Genomic DNA, 18,240 nt, shown 5'->3' with positions numbered 1-18,240 from the left:
CTGGTTAGCTCGAAAGATAGCTCATTGTTCTCTTTTGACGCGCAAATGCTGGCTTCAAGTGAGAATATTGGTCCCTGCCCCCCTGGCGTACACATTTCTCGCTTCGCTTTTGACGAAGAAATGCAACTGGTGGGCCGTACTCAGCATGTTACTCTCCACACACGGGCAAGAAATACCCTCGTCTGTTCCAAGCATTTGCATTCAAATGATTCCGCAACTGAGCCAGTGCCCGAAATTACAAGTTTCAGAACTCGTAACGCACATATAGAAGCACCAAAGCAAACAGGCGACATGGTTGGAATAAAGGGTTCGGTAAGCCAAAACCAGAACAAGCGTAACCCACAAATCATCATTGCCTGTCAAGATCTTGATAACCATATCAGTCAGTTTTACTGTAAGCTATAAAAATCTCTTCGAAAGGTTCAGAAAAGCAGAGGTGAATTCAATTGTAATACACATGCTCGTCAGAGCTGGTAGCAAGTATACACTTATGCTGTAGCCAGTAATAGCCGAGGACCCATCGCCGAGACTGTCAACCCAACATACGGCGAACCAAACAGGCATCACTGCTAACATCAAACACCATACTATTTTGGAGACAGGGGATGGATGTTGTTTTAACAAATTCACTAAAAAGAAAGCATCGGTTAGGATTTACAAAAGCTGGACGGGGTAACACCAAGACCAAAAGGCAACAGTTTTTTTTCCTCTCTTTTACTTTTCTGTGGTTTACTTTTCAAAACCTCCATATCCTATTTACGTCGAGGTTGGTATTGTTCTGGTGGGGCGCTTGAGTGAGAAGAAGGTTGTCCCTCCTTATGGGGCAACATATTTAAGAAACCGCCGTGCACAGGTTCATCTTCATCCATGCTCTCTGTTTCAATACGAACAAAGGTAAATGGATCGTGATCAATAAATGGTGAGGTGGGGAACCAAATGTAAAATACTGGCCAGTGCTAGTTACCAAACAATGTCTTGATGGTTGGCCGTTTTGATTTGGAACTCTTTTTCTTCAGCTCGGCTGTTGCATAAAAGCACGATTCAATTCTAAAACTAACAAACTAAGAATACAAAATCCCAAGGCCAAAGGCAATAGTGCAGTCAAGAGAGACTAACCAATCCCGGCAACTTCATCGTCATTCACAATTTCAAAGTTCTTGTACGTGTATCCAACAAAATTTGCATCCTTGGATGGAAGCATCTGGAAGAAAAAAAAATCTTTAGTGCCGACATGAAGCTGAACATGAGTGAACTCAATGTTCCCATGACATCATTATTTTTAAGCCAAAAATGCATGCTGCATTTCATGTTGAATTCAGGCATACCTTTCTCCATGGACCCGCCTTAGATGAACTCTGAACTTGTGCTCCAGTCTGTAAAAATATAGTTGAAACAAAGGTAAATGTAAGCATGACACCTTGAACTTTCGACACAGTTCTAATTCAAGTCTCAACAGCATTTATCATGGAGATCTATCTAAGTAGTAGGTACATGGGAAACATGGCCCATATTTTAAAAGTTGTGTTTTCCCTGTGTCAATTAAGTGTATTGTAAAATTAAAAGTGCAAACCACAAAATAAAAGGTGAAAACAGGTAAAAAAGAAGGTTATTAGCAGCTTCCATGCGAATTGCAACTGCAGTAGATGCATATTTTACTGCTCGGAAATATAAAACGCACAGCATTCTGGAATCTCTTAAGTTAGCCACTGCATAACTGTGAGCCATGCCAACAGTCAATGCATGACAGACCACCGTCAGCACCAAAAAGAAGTGGGAACATACTTCAAGCCACTTTGGTTATCGACTGTCATGCACCGCAGAAACCATCAAGTGTCTGGAGCAGGAGATACTATTAATGCATATTGTCTAGAAAGATATACAAAGTGGAACCACAGAATATTACCTCCTCAAATTTCTCAAAGTTCTGAGTATCCAACTCGCCATTAACTTCTGGTATGAAAGCAGCTTTCATCTGATACAACTTTTCCCATTGGACACCTCTAAACCATGTATGTGCCTGAAGTGGATGACATGGTGTTATCAGCTAAGCAGGTAACTGAGAAAAATGAGGGTGTACTGTGTAGAACCAAGGTAAGGGACACACTTTTATTTCATGGGCTCCTTTTGTTCCAAGTCTCTGCTCAACATTACAGAGAAGTTTGCTAATGAGATCCTTAGTTTCAGAAGAAAGCTTTGCCTCTTCAGGAAATTTCAGGTGACTTCTCCAGTTCACAATCTGGATGAACAAAAAAGAGCATCAAACAGATCAGATTGCATTTTTGTACAGTTATACAAGTATTCTGTGTGCCAATGAACAAGTTAGGTGAATTGTTGGATACAAATTCCTACTACAGAACACTAAACAGGGTAAACCCAATATCATGAATGCAATGAATAATATAGTCCATATAAGGTGTATAGTAGGGAACTACTCCCTCCGTTCTGAATTACTTGTCGCAGGTATAGATGTATCTAGATGTATTTTAGTTCTAGATACATCCATTTCTGCGACGAGTAATTTGGAACAGAGGGAGTAGATATGAGCTGCAGTGACCAGCTACAACTATCAGAATCTATCCACAGGGTAGTAAAACTACAGGCAATTCACACTACTATGGTGCATCTATGCATTTTGCCCTGTCCTATGTGTTACAGATTTAACTAAAGTCAGTCTCGTGCGAGTCTGGCAAGCGTTACATAGGCTGAAGATGCCAAACCAAATAAACATCCTCAGTGATTGATTCATGAAGCCTGTGTGAGAGACATACCTTTCTGCAGGTCGACATTGGATCCTCCGAATAAAATGGGGGATAACCAACTAGCATTTCATACATGATAGCACCAAGGGACCACCTAATAAAGAAAGAAATGTGAGACCAAAAATCCATTTAATACATAAAGCATGTGCAATGAAAATTAAGAAGTTTAACGACTAAAGAAAATCATTACAAGATAAGAAACCTAACCAGTCACACTCCATTCCATATCCTTTCTTCAATAGAACCTCTGGAGCAATGTAATCAGGAGTACCAACTGTAGAATACGCCTGTATGACACAAGAATGACCAACATGTTAGCTATGCCAGTGGGGCATACTCGCTTGTTAACATAGCAAATCATAGACAACAGATATGAAAGGAAAAGCCAAGTCAAGATACAAATCCCACATAAGAAAAACCAATGTTTATCAAGAAGTACCATAATACATCATTTACACAACCCACTAGAAGTTCAAGCTTAGAATATGAGGTATTTGATTTCCTTGCAATAGTATATCGCCCCACTGAAGGAAGGTAACTGGGTTTCTTGAGCTGAGCAAACACTTTATTTAAAAACATCATGAAATTGGATTTGACTAGGTTCAACACCGTGAAGATTGGCATGTTACACCAAAACCATGCCTCCTTAGATCCGGACAGCTTATGTTTATGTTAATGTTTCTGTGTTCTTAATTTCTCATAGTTCTTCCTTGAGAAAGATTCATGTTCAAAATAGCTCCGACACATTTTCAGCGAAACAATAGATAAAAAGTTGAAATTTGATATGGTTTTTTGCAAGGTAGGAGGCCAAGAAAATGGATGCCTAGGAAATACGAAGATAGCATAAAGCCTGCTAGGACCATAGGGTCTGTCTTGTTTGATACCCCAAGTTGACAAGCCAACATTTCAGCAATGTCAAAAGTTGCCATGTTTCGGTATGAAGGTTGGTTTTCTGCCAATTCTGTGCCAAATTTTGGCAAGGTGCGTTAGGATAGTGATTGATTTGCTATCAACATTAGAGACAAGATAATACCTTGCCAAATTCAGTCAAATCCTGCCAACATTCATGGAGCCAGAAAATTGGGGACCACATTTCTACAAACTATTTTGGCAAGGCAAAACAAGGCATGAAACCAAGTATGCCCATAGAAGTGTACTACAAACATTAATATATCAACTTATTAGACATGGCATCATAACATTGTTAATACTGTTTCCCAACCATCAATAAGTTGATTCCATCCTAGATGTGTTACTTACCAACATCCGACGGTTCTTTTGCCAATGTGACAGCTGCTCCTGCTGCGTACGCTTCGGTGCAGAAGAGTTAGTTAATCGACTGGTGTTATCGGGTAAAGGTTTAGCACCTTTTCCAGGTGTATAATCCGGTTCATTCAAATTTGGAAAATTACTGCTATCCAAAGGTTTGCACAATCCAAAGTCAGAAAGCTTCAAGTGACCACTGAGATCTAACAATAAATTATCTGGCTTGATATCCCTGACAGAAGAAACACAAAAATATATCTTAGATTACCTAAGCGGCAGAATTATTAACAGAGCAAGAGAACGGTTATACACGATACCTGTGAATGTAATTGTGCTTGTGAATGGACTCTATTGCTAGTACAGTTTCTGCGATGTAAAATTTGGCTTCATCTTCTGTCAGAGTGTCCTTGCGCATGAGCAAAGTCATCATGTCACCACCAGGAAGGTACTCCATGATGAGATACAAGAACTCATCATCTTGAAAAGAATAGTAAAGCTTTACTATGTACGCACTATCGACTTCTGCAAGGAGGTTTCTTTCGGCTTTGACGTGTTCCACCTGAAATGTGTACAAACATGACACTGTGTCAGAGGACAGCATATAACCAGAAATGGAAAATACAAAAAAACGGATAAACCGTACACGGTTACCTGGCCCCTACGAAGCATTTCAGATTTCTTAAGCTTTTTCATTGCATATACACTTTTAGAGGTCTTCTCTCTACAAAGACGCACCTGCATAATCACAATTCAGAATGACATTAAACATGACGCACATAGCGATGACCAAAAAAGTACAAATAACTGGCGATGGTTACTTTATTACATACGGCCCAGTTCTTTTGGCGGCTTATGACAGTGCCGCCCCCTCCCCAACTTATTCTAGAAGACGCCCCCCATATTGGTTGGAGCTTCTAAAGAAGCGCCCACGGTATGGGGGGGAGGGGGGCTTCTAAACTAAGCTAGGGAGGGGGCAGCTTATTGTAGAAGCCGGTAAAAGAACTGGGCTGTAACGGGCTAACTGGGCACACATTTTTATAGTGCAGGGGAAAGAACAACACAGCTGGAGAAGAATAGGAAGGCATAGGAAATAACTGAAAGAAAATATATCAGAAGAACAGAGCACACCACAAAACCAGGCCAGCATGTAAACGTTGCTTTATAAGTATACGGGTCAACTGCACTACGCAAAAACATTATTCTCATGTTCTCTTGCTGAAAAGGATGAAAGGTGAAATGCTTGTATGAAGGGACTCTTTTTATCCTGGTGTGATATATGAAGGGCGGGCCTAGCGCAGTGGTAGAGTCTCCACTTGTGGCCTGGAGGTCCTGGGTTCGAACCAGTCTCCTTGCAGAATTATCATGCAAGGGGTAAGGCTAACCCTACCTTGTGTGGGAGCTTTCGGCACTGGGTACACGCTCTTTTTTATGTGACTATATATCTCTACTTCACCACCATCTTATAAATTGGAGTTGGTGGTAGCGGTGAGTCCCCCCAAACTCCACCTCAATTTCCCTCGTCTATCTAGGACCCCTTCCGTTTTTAAAAAACAAACAGAAATAATGCAGTCGGGGAGCCTCGAACCTCACACTTGCCTCTACACCCAACTCAGTCAAACCAACAAGCTACCACCTCACGCATGTTTCGAAGGGGGAAGTCTTTCATAAGTACGGGGGAAAAAACTACGAGACAAACAAGCCAGTCAATCTGCCAACCAATTGTTTTCCCTGCTGCGGCTACTCCCCAATCCATGTCTTCCGGCCGGCCCTCCTTCCAACCTCAATCATCATCATCATCAACAACGACAACAACAAACCCTTTAGTCCCAAACAAGTTGGGGTTGGCTAGAGTAGAAACCCAAAAGATCTCGCAACCAACTCATGGTTCCAATCTCAATCATCCTAGCTTTCAAATTTCAAAATCCAGACATGGCTCTGCCGCTTCAAATCTTGCACTGGTGCTCCCATGGCCGCTGCAGTTACGCAAGGCCAGTGTTGCTGCTTGCTTGAGTTTTTCTTCGCAGTGTTGCAAGTGTGTTGGTTGTTCTATACTCTTAATTCAATACAACTACAATCATATTGTGGTTCCGTAGCAACGTAGGACATTGTTTTAAGGCGTCCTGCCTTGGACGCTTAGGTGGCAAGGCACCCTAGCAGCACCTTGCAATTTTTCCTGCCTTAGTCGCTTAGGCATCAGGGCGGTGGGTGCTCGCCTTAGGTCACCTTACAGCCTAAAGAACAATGACACATTGGCATGCTTGTAGACAAAGAATACACAGGACGTTCCGTGTTGAGCGGCAAGTAGAGGGAGCACAGCGCAGCACAATTTTGTGATTACATAAGAGATCATGTTTATGGGGAAAAGGTAGGATGAGCAATAGTGTCAAGCCCAATATTGGCCTTCTGAATCTACTATTGACAACCAGAATTAGAAGACCAAGAAATCATGCCACATAGGAGGTTAAACATATAAATAAACAACAGGGACCAAACTGAGAGGTACCTCTCCAAATGCACCTCTTCCAATAATTGTCAAAAGTTCAAAATCTTCAACCCCCATCTTGTGTCTTTGCAAACGCATATATTCAGTCTCCTTTTTCTCCAAATGTTTTAGAATGTTGTTCTGCTCTTCTGCAGGAACTTCAGCATCCTGTAATTTCCTCTCCAGCATCCAGCGCCTAAAAGAAGACAAAGATATCAGATCAGGATGATGACTAAATTGTAGCCAGTAAATTAGTCTCAAACAGAAGTGGCACATCAAAGCATGAAGCAGATTGAAATAAGTTACAATCGATGCAAAATATACATCTCAGGGAGTAATGTTGATACAAGTTTTAACTGAGAACAAAATAAACAATCAGACGCAGGTTATCAAAATTGTGCATTCACAATGCGGAAATTAACAGTGATGGTGTCAACCAAAATCTCTGAAAAGGACGGCTAGACGGCTTTCAAAATGGGTATATTAATCACCTTGAGCGAAGTGTTTTGAGATTAATATATCAAACCTGAAGACCAATTACAAGTCATATCTGGTAGTGAATTAAATGTTTTACTAAGCCACTTGTGCAACTGGAGGACTCAACAAACCGTTCAAGCTATGTACCTAATTTGGAGCTAGAGCTTTAATCCATTGGAACTCCTATTTATGGCGGTGACAAGGTCCCGACAACTTGTGTGGCCCAAGGACTTCATCTTAACAACCTGAATCGGTGTTTACCATTCCAATCCCAACATGGCATGTGATGTGTGTTAATAAGCATCCTGCTCGGTAATAGCAACAAGAAGGGTGCTTGTCGTTTTCCTACTCCGCGGCATGGTAGGATTTATTGAACCAGATGGAGTCAAGTACCTAAATCCACAGCTAAAGCAGGGGAAAGCGCGCCAAACATTTAAGTTGCCAGCCTACCTCTCTTTCCTATCTTGCAAGGACTTCATCTGAGTCTTGTAGTGGTTCTCAATGTACTGTTTTGCCGCAGCGACCTTCTGCTTGGTCGCGCTAGAAGGCGCGTCGTCGACGGGGGGCTTCCCGGGATCCTTCCCATGGCTGGCAGGCACCGCCGGGCTCTTGGACTTGTCCCGCGGCTGGAACTTCTGGAACCAACTTCTCGCGGAATCCATCTTGTGCTCACAATGGCATCATCTCCAAGACCAGAGAGCGTATTATATTGACCAATCCAGCAGCCGCCCACAGGCCAGAGGAGCTCTAGCTCTGAAGCGGTCAATACCCTCCAAATGGATCAGATGTCCAAACCGGCGCCTCCTCCGTAGAACCCGATGCTGGGAATGATGCCTATCTGGAAAAATCATAGAAAATTACCATCAGTCAGAATCGTTCGCACAAGTTGCCATCCATGGCACGACTTACACGGGCGAGGGAGGGAACGGTCAATAGAATCCTTCCAAGTTTCTCCTATTCTCGGACACGACACCTAAACCCAGTCAAAAATCCCGAAACTAAACCACACTGGGCATGAACCCTCCGTCGACGGCAGCGGCTGACGCGCCGGTTACGAACCAGTAAAAGGAACGTAAGATCCCAATTCCCAGCCGAAACCCCCCACCCCCACCAAAAAAGAAAAAAAAATCCTCGAACAGCCGCATTCCGGCGAGGAGATTCGCGGAATTCGACCCAGAAATCGCATTGCCGGCTCGCGCGCGCGCGCGAGGCCCCCCGGAAATCGAGGACGAGGAGCGGCGCCAAAACCCCCCGTCAAACCACCGCAACACACGCCACCGCACTCCCGAGCCCGCGGCCGCGCGCGGCGTCGAATTCGCCGCCGGGAGCCCGCCAAAACCCCCGCTCCCGGCCGCAGCGGCGGCTACTACTCAATCCAGAGAGAGAGAGAGAGAGAGAGAGAGGGAGGGAGGCGGGGATGGGATAGCCATCCGGAACAGCCGGCGGGACCGGGCGGCGCGGATCGGCGGGCGGGGCGCTCACCTCGGCGGGGGCGGATCTCGGCGGCGACTGGAGCAAAAGGGGGAGGGAGGGGGGACTCACGCCTTTTTTTCCCTCTCTTCTCTTCTCTTCACCCCTGCCTGGCTGCGTCGCTCCGGGTTGGTTGTCCTTTTCGTGGGCAAAGGCAAAGCGTGTGAGGGGGAGGGAGGAGAGAGAAAAGGCCAGCCCCGCCGATGCGATGTGCACAGAGGGAGGGAGGGAGGGAGCGCTGCCTGTGCGTGCGTGCGTGCGTGCGCGCGTGTGAGAGAAGCGTGGCTTGGCTTTGACTCCCCGGAACGAAACTTCCGCGTGCCTTCTCTACCCTGTTTGAGCCTGCTCCACCCTCCTCCCTACTCTGTTGGTGGTGCTAGTTGTACTGCTGCGGCGCCGGGGGCGGGGTCCCCCACCTGCCGCGCACAACGCGACTGCCCCGGCTCGCTCCCCGGCCTGCACCGTCGCCGTCGGTCGGCCCATCAACCCGCTCGTCCCGCCCCGATGAGTGCTTTTTTTAATTTGTTCCATTTGCTTGTGCGGGTACGGCGCACGCCGCCTGCCGCCTTCGGGCGGCTCGGCGGGTTATCATCTCGTTGGCAAACCGTGTGTCCACGTTTTCTTTTATATAACTAGGTAATTGCGAGTGCATTGCAACGGGACATAAATATTCTAGGACCGGTCTAGCGAGCGGTCGGCTGCTCACTATACTTTGCGAGCGGCCGGTCCAAAATTGCAAGTTTTGGTCCTCTAATAATTTATAAATAGCAATTATCTATTGTGTGTCTTTTTTTGTTAGTTAATGGATGTTTTTATTAGCATTAAATGCGTATAGCAAATGCGTACAGACTGGTCCGTGAAACACATTTATTTTCGTCTCTTAAATCTTTAAAAAGTCATATCTTTTAAACCACACGTTGGAATTCAGATCCGTTTTCACCTTTGGGTTCATCGCGACGAGATCTTCGAAACTAGATCCCATATGGGTATGTTTCGACGAATTTTTTTTGATGCCAACTTTGGTGCTATATGGTGCAACTATAGTACTGCATTATGCAACTAGACTACATTGCCGTGTCAACTGAGTATATGTGTGTGTAACTAGTCCTGCCAACTAAATATTAATGCTTGTGCAACTAGTGTCCTGCCAACTAAACATCAATGTGTGTGCAACTAGACTATATTACAAGCCAACTAAGCATATGTGTATGCAACTAGTCTTCCTGCCAACTAAACATCAATGTGTGCGCAACTAGACTACGTTACAAGCCAACTAAACATCAATGTGTGTGTAACTAGACTACATTACAAGCTATGATAATTCATATGCGACTATGCGGACCAGATTATGCAACTATGTGGCCATGTATGTGCCAACTAGGACTACTATGTGTGCAACGACAATTACTGAGGATGCAGCTCCAAAAAGCTGGGTTTGAAAAAAATTGCACCATGCAGTACTAAAGTTGCACAAAGCAGTACTGAAGTTGCACAATACAGCGCCAAAGTTGGCATCAAAAAATTTTCGTCGAAACATATCCATGCGGGATCTAGTTTCGAAGATCTCGTCGCGATGAATCCAACGGTGAAGACGGATCTGAATTCCGACGTGTGGTTTAAAAGATACAACTTTTTAAAAATTGAAGTGGCCAAAATAAATGTGCGTGAATCTGTTTCCAGGACTAGTCCGTACGCATTTAATGCTAACAAAAAACATTCACTAGCTGACAAAAAAAGACACACATGTAAGTAACCAGCCCGGCCGCCTGTTCCTACGAAAAAGTGGGCGTGCACTTTTAAGATTTCAGGAATATTCTAATGGTTCAGTATAATCATGGCAAATATATACCTTTACAATCCTCATGCACATCTTGCCAAATCATGTCTTGTTCATAAACATTTAGCTAGAAAGCAAATATAAGATGTAATGCATCCTTCGATCCATTTTTATATGGACAGAATATGAACGGGCAATGAAACCCCAAGATTGAGTTCTACTCCCTCTACAACAAGATATGTTTTGACACTACAATAATGTCTAAAAATATCTTATATTATGTTACAGAGGGAATAGTTGCTTGTGTTTTTCGAACACCAACACATACGTAATCATATTGTCGTCTACCTCGCTTGGGAGATGAAGTGTATTATATGTCTATTTTGCAAGTGAAACAACTATTACCTGCACAGGAGACGTCATATTAAATTTCTTATTTACAAAAATAATGAAAGATGCATGCAATGATCACTCTAAATACAGAGTAGTACAACATGATGTTATGTGCTCCAGCTTCCACCCTTGTCACCTTGCTCTTTGATGACGATCGAGTCTCTGGAGACGAAATCCCATCAGCAGTGCCCATGGCATATGATCACAATTTACAGGTTATACATTAACATATACCAACATACTGGAATGTATGGAAATCTGGACATTAGTGCATGCCTTGAATCATTGACTGTCTTGAGCTTGTACTCCTTAACTGTTTCACCACCTGAATCTGCACTTCCCCTTTATAATTTCTCATGTACAACATCAGCATGATCTGAGAAGATAAGCACTGTCCACTACCGCAGGATTGTTATTATCTGAATTCTAATTGGAGTCACATGCTCTCGCTGTCCTGTCTTGCTCTTGCAGCAGTAGCTGCTGCTGCCGCTTTTTTATTGGTGATCTCTCTGCTTTCTTACCACGCATAAGCACAATTAGAAAGCTGATGTGATGGTTGCTAATGCACGTACGCGAATGCAAGGAGCTCACCTTAGTGGGTGCTACGAACATGGCGGGCGGCCGTGGCGCAGCATCTTGAGAATCATGGTCTTGAGGTGCGGTACACTGGTGAGCCCGTTCGGTCGCCCGCGTCTATACAGATGAAACGTGCCCACAACGATAGGCCATAGGGATAAGAAAGAGATATATGAATCACGTTTTTAGAAAATCCAAATGAATAGTGCATGTGCAGGGCCGTTGATGGGGGAGTGCGAGCAGCCTAGAGATTTCTTTCCTTCGTTTCCGCAGATCTCGACAATTTCTTCCTGCATGCCACGCGCGGTCTCCGCGATTATCTTCCGTACATGCGTCTGATTGCTTCCTTCTGATTTGTTTACCGATTGGTGGAAAAAAGAAAGGAAATTGATGATCTCCATTGAGTTTATTGCATTACCAAAGAGGATATTCATTTTTTTGCACAATCAAGGAGGGTATTCATTACCGTACCATACATGTACTGATCACGTTTGTATTACAAAACAAAAGATTGGTTACCATACATGAATTATTTGGTTGCCAAAAATATAGCGGGTCCATCCAGCCAGATGTGAATAAAACCGGCAAATAGGGAACCAGGAGAAAGAAAACCGGTAGAGGGAGGAAAGAAAATCGGTGGTGGGGTGGGGCCGTGGGGATCGTACGAAAGGATGGACGAAGGGTGGGCGACGTAAGAGGGGAGAGGGAACCTTACGTTTCTTTTAGATAGTAGAGATTTCTTTCTTTATTCAAGAGGTGCTTACTTATTTCTTAATCGATCGATCTGGAGTACATAGTTATTTTTAGGTTGAAATTTATAGATGGCCATTGATGGCCTTCATCCTTGTGTGCTTGCAAAAATAAAAATGAGCAGGTCGGACGGTTTTTAGCACCGGCTTCAAAATGGTGGCAAACCCGCATCGCGTTTCAGTCGTGCGCTGCTAAGTGTCGGTCACTCTCCTCGACTCGCGATTTTCCAAGTGGGAAAATGTCTTGGCCTGCATTTTTCTCAACACTGGCGTCGTTGCCACCTTACATGATGATAGAATTTGTCGTTGTACGATCATCATGGATCATCCGTATTTACTCGTGAAGGGGCGGTGGTAGTAGATGACAATCGTTGCGTCGTTGCCACCTTAATGGCCGTTGATGTCTTCTCGTCTAGGTCGGTAACAGTTGCCGACACCGTCCATTTGTAGTCATATGCCGCCCATGGTGGACAAACGCTAGGAGGGCTCAACCAACAACAACCCCCTACCCCCATCCGCTCTTTCAATGTACAAGTCGGTGATAATTTGTCTCCGATGGAGCCCTGGCCTCCTTGGCGTGGGTTCAACTCCACCTCGTTATTCCCTTGACCTGTCGTGTCGCTTTGCTCATCGTTGCATTGCTCATGGATGAAATATTGCGAGGGTATTGATTCCGATCCCAGTGACTGGAGGGTGTCGCGGGGATCCAGTCTTGCGTTAGATTCATGGTTTTTTTTATTATTTGTTTGATCCGCTCATAGTTTGGTATTTACAGCCCCTGGGGCATTGGAGATTTTTAAGCAATGTGTTTGACTTGTCTCTATGGTTATGTCTTTACAACACATTTTTATCATCCATATAATCCATGATAAACGACTAGCCGGTTCAAAGTTAGCCATGAAAACGGACTAGCCATTTCCAACGCCAGGTCCTCAAATCAAGGTCTCGCCGACCATGCCCCACAGCGACCGGCATATTTCCGACGAGTCCCACCGACGTTCACACAGTTGCTGTTACATCTCGTGGGAAAACACCCACAGACGCATTTACAAAGTCGGCAACGCCCGAGTAGAGTACAGCAGCGACGTAGCGTACGTAGACGTATAATCGTATTAAAAGCCGCCGATCGGCAGTAGACTAGACACACGCACAACCTACGTACGTACCGCTGCTGGAATTGATGCACCACCTACCCAGAGCCTGCCGCTAATCGTACCTACGCGTTCGGTTTTTTTTTCTTTTGCCATCCCACGAGTGCCTCGGAGCTACTCCTTTTTTTTCAAGCGAGTTGCTAGCGTTTCCTGAAGAGTTGGCGACTGTGTTGCCACCAGCCACGTACCGTTGAGCAAGCAAAAGAGAAAAAATCACGCGACGTTTGTCACTCGTGTGCTCCGAGTCCCAACAGCCTGCGGATGTGCGAATCAACCTGTAGTTGAGTTGGTTAGGTATACAGTGATATCCCCAACTTACCAGGATTCAAATTTTGATGCTCACATTATTTCTGAATTTATTTCAGAATTTTTCAGCGATGCGCTTTCAGTGGGAGGAGACATTCCCGTCGACGACAAGGCGCCTACGGTGACTTCGTAAATCTCAAGATGATATGTCGGCTCAGTCTCTCGGAGATGCTCATAGGGATAGGATATGCGTGCGTGCGTTTATAGGGGTGAGTGTATGCGCGTGTATATGAGCGCTTGTGTCTGTATTGATGTAAAAAAAAACAGCCTGCGGATGCGTGAGACGGAACGTACTACTAGCAGCTCGGGTAGTTCCGACCCGATCGACGGTGCGAACCCAACACAGGCGAGGAGTCGCCGCCGGCCGGCCGGCCGTGCTGACGGTTCCGGCCTACCCCGCCCCTACCATGTCCGCCACGTCCACGTAGCTGCCGCTCCCCCATCGACGGTGGAGTCGCCGTCGGGCGAGGTTCCTTTGGCTTCACCCCAGCGCCGGGGCAGGTGCACCCACCCACCGCGTCCTGCTGCACTCTCGCCGTCGCCGCGGATGATGTGGGCTTGTGCTGTGCGACGAGCCAGGGACGGTTTCTTGCGGGGACGCACAGCGGAGTTGGAGGTCTGGCGGCTGATCCATCGCTTTCTTGGGGAGGAGAGGGCGGACAGGTCTGTGCCTGATCCACGACGAACAGGGACAGCCCCTAAAGTCAGACCCGACCTGATCGCTGATGCGGACTTGATTATTAGTGTTGTGGACCGAGGAGCAGGCATGGGCCGAGTCGTGGATCGGTCGAAGCCGGTACATGTTCGCACCGATCCATGGGCGAGGACTGGTCATTTCTTCTTCTTTTTCTACGATCCTTCAAGTCGGAAGCGCAAGACGGGTGCTGTCAGGAATTGTCATTTTTATCTGATGAGTAGGGTTTTCTGTTAGCGAATCTGATGAGTAGCTTTGGTCAGTCGGATGTAGGCTTTGTTTGGTTTATAAGTCCTAGGACTTTTTTTAGTCCCAACTTATAAGTCCTAAGTCTCTAAAAAGTCCCTATCTGTTTGGTTTCTGGAATTTAATATAGATTAAAAGACCATACTATAATTATAAGTCCCTATAAGTCCTTCCTTGAGAGTCTTATTTCATAAGTTTCAAATGCCCATTTTAAGTCTTTATAAGTCCTTCCTGTTTGGTTAAGATGAAACTTATAGGAACTTTTTTAAGTCCCTAAACCAATAAGTCCCTGAAAACAAACACCCTCTGAGTCGGTGTGATGATCTTTTGGTCATACGTAGGAGGTACAGGTGGTACCGCGGTCACAATTACTTTGACGCGCGATCCAAAAGGAAACGCAGCTTTGGGGTGAAGATGGTCCGTACGCGGAGTTTCGGTGTGGAGCAGCTTTGATCAACCATGTTGATGCTGTCGTGTAATTAATCATACGGAGAGGGCTCATGGCCCATGTGCACTTGAAGCTTATTAAGCCGGCCAGAGTGGTCATCTTGTCCTCTTAATGTTAGCCGTGTGTAAGTTAATCATGTTGTTAAGATTAGCCAAATACATGTGTGCAGTGTTGGAAATATGAGCAAATTACTACGAGATTTAATCCGAGTAACAGAAGATAAATCATGACCACAACAGCAGAGATTAAACTAATCATGCGAACTAGCATAGCAGATGAACATATCACATCTAGGGCACATACTAGAAGCATGAATTCTACCACGATCTCGAACAGGAAGGATAGAATCACATACGGTGCAGCGGGTGCAGCACCGCCGGCGTTGACGTTGTCGCCCATGTCGCCGAGGACGAGGTTGCCGAGGTCGGGGAAGAAGTCGTCGTTCGCGAAGTCGTCGCTGCCAGCAGTCGCGCGAGTGCGCTCCCCAAAAACCTGATCGCCCCTCTCCCGTACAGGATCACGAGAGGCGGGGTTCCGGAGGCCTGCTGTCCCTTCTCGCGGTGCACGCTGGAAGGAGGGATGGAGAAGACTTGCTTGGCGGCGCAATGATCTGGAACGGTGGTGAGAAACCATACGAAGCGGCGGCGGTTAGGGTAGACGTCTGCCTGACTATATAGTGCGGGCCGGGTAGGTCGTGGGAGTAAACCCCACGTCCGAGTCGTCACGATGCAAAAGAATCGGAAACGGTTCAGTAATTAACGCGTCCGTTAATTATTAATTAATGACTTATTAATTTTCCCATGCAGCAAAAATATAGACAACGTGCATAGCTCTGTCCTCGGCTCGGCTCATCCCGCAACCCGCGGCGCGGCGCGTCGTGACGAGGCGTGGCGTGGCGAGGCGAGCGAGGAGGAGGAGCACGTGTGTAGGTCTTCTCTTCTCATGCTCATACAAGTGGTAGAAGAGCTCACCTTATAAAGAGGTGCAACTCTCTCTCAACTTTCGGGGTGGGACTAAACTTTAGCCTCACTCACTCCACTCACATGTGTGCATGAATGGGCCAAGAGAATTTCAGAATTTTAGTTGGGCTTTGGGCCAAAGGCCTACTAGCAAAATTCCAACAATCCCCCACAAAGTCTCATTGGCACATCTCATCATTTAGTTCCAAAACATTGTTTTATATATCGGTGCTTAGTGGAGACTGTGAAGTTGAACTTCCACTTAGAAATTTATGCTACACTAGATCACAACTTGAATAGTGGACTATGCCTTGAACTACAAGTTTTCTGTGAAACTAGTTTCACACAAATTCTTGACCGATACTGGGCTGCCGCAAGGCTTCCCCGTGGGTGGAGCGTATACGTCATACTCCAGGGCCTTTCATGAATTTATTAGAGAACACCCAATTCTCACAGACTGCGACATTAACAGTCAAATTCATATAGGTGTGTTCCTTAGAAGATGTTCTGCAGGACAACATCTCTGCTTACCTGAATAAGCCACTTGGAACACATTAAGATAAGTATCAACCTGCCATGCAGATCAGGAGAGTATTGCATCTTCACGGAGTGGGATAATTAATATAGGGATACTCTCCTCCCAGCTAACCAACAGCTTGTCTCCCACTTCTACTTCACGGGATCTCCGATCACATAGAGTGGTTTACCACTATGGACAACTCATGCGGTGGGTCTCAAACCCATCTCCATCGATGCATTATCTATCACATTACGTGATAGACCCTTTGTGAAGGGATCTGCCAAGTTTTTCGACGTTTGGATATAATCCAACATAATAACTCCGGAGTTCCTCAATTTTCTAACAGATTTTAGTCTCCTCTTCACATGCCTTGAGGACTTCATATTGTCCTTAGAACTGTTTATCTTGACGATCACAGTTTGATTATCACAGTTCATCAGGATAGGGGGTATTGGTTTTTCAACCATAGGTAAGTCCATCAAGAGTTCACGAAGCCACTCTGCTTCAACAGTGGCAGTGTCTAATGCTGTGAGTTCTGCTTCCATACTTGACCTCGTTAAGATGGTCTGCTTGCAAGACTTCCAGGAAACAGCGCCGCCACCAAGTGTAAAAACATAACCACTTGTGGCATTAATCTCATCAGCATCAGATATCTAGTTTGAGTCACTATAACCCTCCAGTACCCTTGGATACCCAGTGTAGTGAATCCCATAGCTCGCGGTGCCTTTCAAATAGCGCATAACTCTCTCAAGCGCATGCCAATGATCATCTCCCGGTTTTGACACAAACCGACTCAGCTTGCTCACAGCAAAAGAGATGTCAGGCCTCGTGGCACTCGCCAAATACATAAGCGAGCCACTAATCTGAGAATACCTCAGTTGATCTCTAGCAATCCGTCGATTCTTTCGAAGCAACACACTAGCATCATATGGAGTTGGAGAAGGCGTGCAGTCGCTATACCCAAAACGACTCAAGACCTTTTCCACATAATAAGACTGAAGTAGTGTGATCCCACCATTCTCATCTCTCAACAGCTTGATGTTTAAGATAACATCATCTACTCCTAGATCCTTCATCTCAAAACAGCGAGATAAGAAATCCTTAACCTCCTTGATTAAATCAAGTTTGGTTCCAAAGATCAACATGTCGTCGACATACAGACAAAGAATAACTCCTTCGCCCCCACCATAGCGATAGTACACGCACTTGTCACCATCGTTTACTACAAAGCCGGCAGCAGTTAATGTTCTTTCGAACTTCTCATGCCACTCCTCAGGAGCTTGTTTAAGGCCATATAAAGACTTTAATAACTTGCACACCTTTCCTTCTTGCCCAGGTACTACAAAACCATCTGGCTGATCCATGTAAATTTCCTCCTTCAACTCTCCATTGAGGAAAGCTGTCTTAACGTCCATTTGATGAACGAGAAGACCATGTGAGGCAGCCAGTGATAGTAGCACCCGAATTGTGGTCAGTCTAGCCACGGGTGAGTAAGTATCAAAGAAGTCTTCACCTTCTTTCTGGGTATGACCCTTGGCCACAAGCCGTGCCTTGTACTTTTCAATCGTACCATCAGGTCTAAGCTTCTTCTTGAACACCCACTTACATCCTACAGGTTTGCACCCATAAGGACGGTCAGTGATCTCCCAGGTACCGTTAGCTAAGATGGAATCCATCTCGCTACGTACAGCTTCCTTCCAGTAGTCAGCATCAGGAGATGCATAGGCTTCTGAAATAGTCCTGGGTGTGTCATCCACGAGGTACACAATCAAATCATCACCAAAAGACTTTGCAGTCCTCTGTATCTTACTCCTCATAGGAGTTCCATTGTTACCCTCAACGGGATTCTCAATGTGTTCCATCGCAATGGTGGGTTCAGGAATTACAGTGAATTCCTCACTAGATGGAGTAGGTATCTCCTGATTTGATGAACTCGACATATCCTTCATAGGAAATATGTCCTCAAA

The 18,240-nt window shown here is 45.3% G+C and overlaps 1 protein-coding gene across 3 annotated transcripts; it reads right to left on the bottom strand.

The window, feature by feature from the left end:
• Nucleotides 1-419: 419 nt before the first annotated feature.
• LOC123062424 (serine/threonine-protein kinase tricornered) lies at nucleotides 420-8,743 on the bottom strand. Of its 3 annotated transcripts, XR_006429674.1 has the most exons (15): nucleotides 8,467-8,743; nucleotides 7,435-7,822; nucleotides 6,529-6,703; nucleotides 4,677-4,760; nucleotides 4,343-4,584; nucleotides 4,020-4,257; nucleotides 2,967-3,046; nucleotides 2,769-2,853; nucleotides 2,105-2,236; nucleotides 1,904-2,017; nucleotides 1,679-1,834; nucleotides 1,326-1,373; nucleotides 1,117-1,201; nucleotides 965-1,021; nucleotides 739-874 (listed from the first exon to the last, which is right to left on the bottom strand). XR_006429674.1 is itself a non-coding variant. In XM_044485937.1 (14 exons), the coding sequence occupies exons 2-14, from the start codon at nucleotides 7,644-7,646 to the stop codon at nucleotides 753-755; spliced, it is 1,674 nt and encodes a 557-aa protein (XP_044341872.1). In that variant the 5' UTR covers nucleotides 7,647-7,822; nucleotides 8,467-8,742; the 3' UTR covers nucleotides 420-752. The 3 variants fall into 3 exon arrangements, 2 of the variants coding, with proteins under 2 accessions (XP_044341872.1, XP_044341881.1); XM_044485937.1 differs by lacking the exon at nucleotides 1,679-1,834 and having other exon boundaries at nucleotides 420-874; nucleotides 8,467-8,742; XM_044485946.1 differs by lacking the exon at nucleotides 1,679-1,834 and having other exon boundaries at nucleotides 420-874; nucleotides 8,527-8,732.
• Nucleotides 8,744-18,240: the final 9,497 nt, after the last annotated feature.

Source organism: Triticum aestivum, chromosome 1A (genome assembly GCF_018294505.1).
Source record: "Triticum aestivum cultivar Chinese Spring chromosome 1A, IWGSC CS RefSeq v2.1, whole genome shotgun sequence".
NCBI lineage: Eukaryota > Viridiplantae > Streptophyta > Magnoliopsida > Poales > Poaceae > Triticum > Triticum aestivum.
Note: the sequence above shows the minus strand (reverse complement) of the source record. Positions and strands in the feature narration are given on the sequence as shown.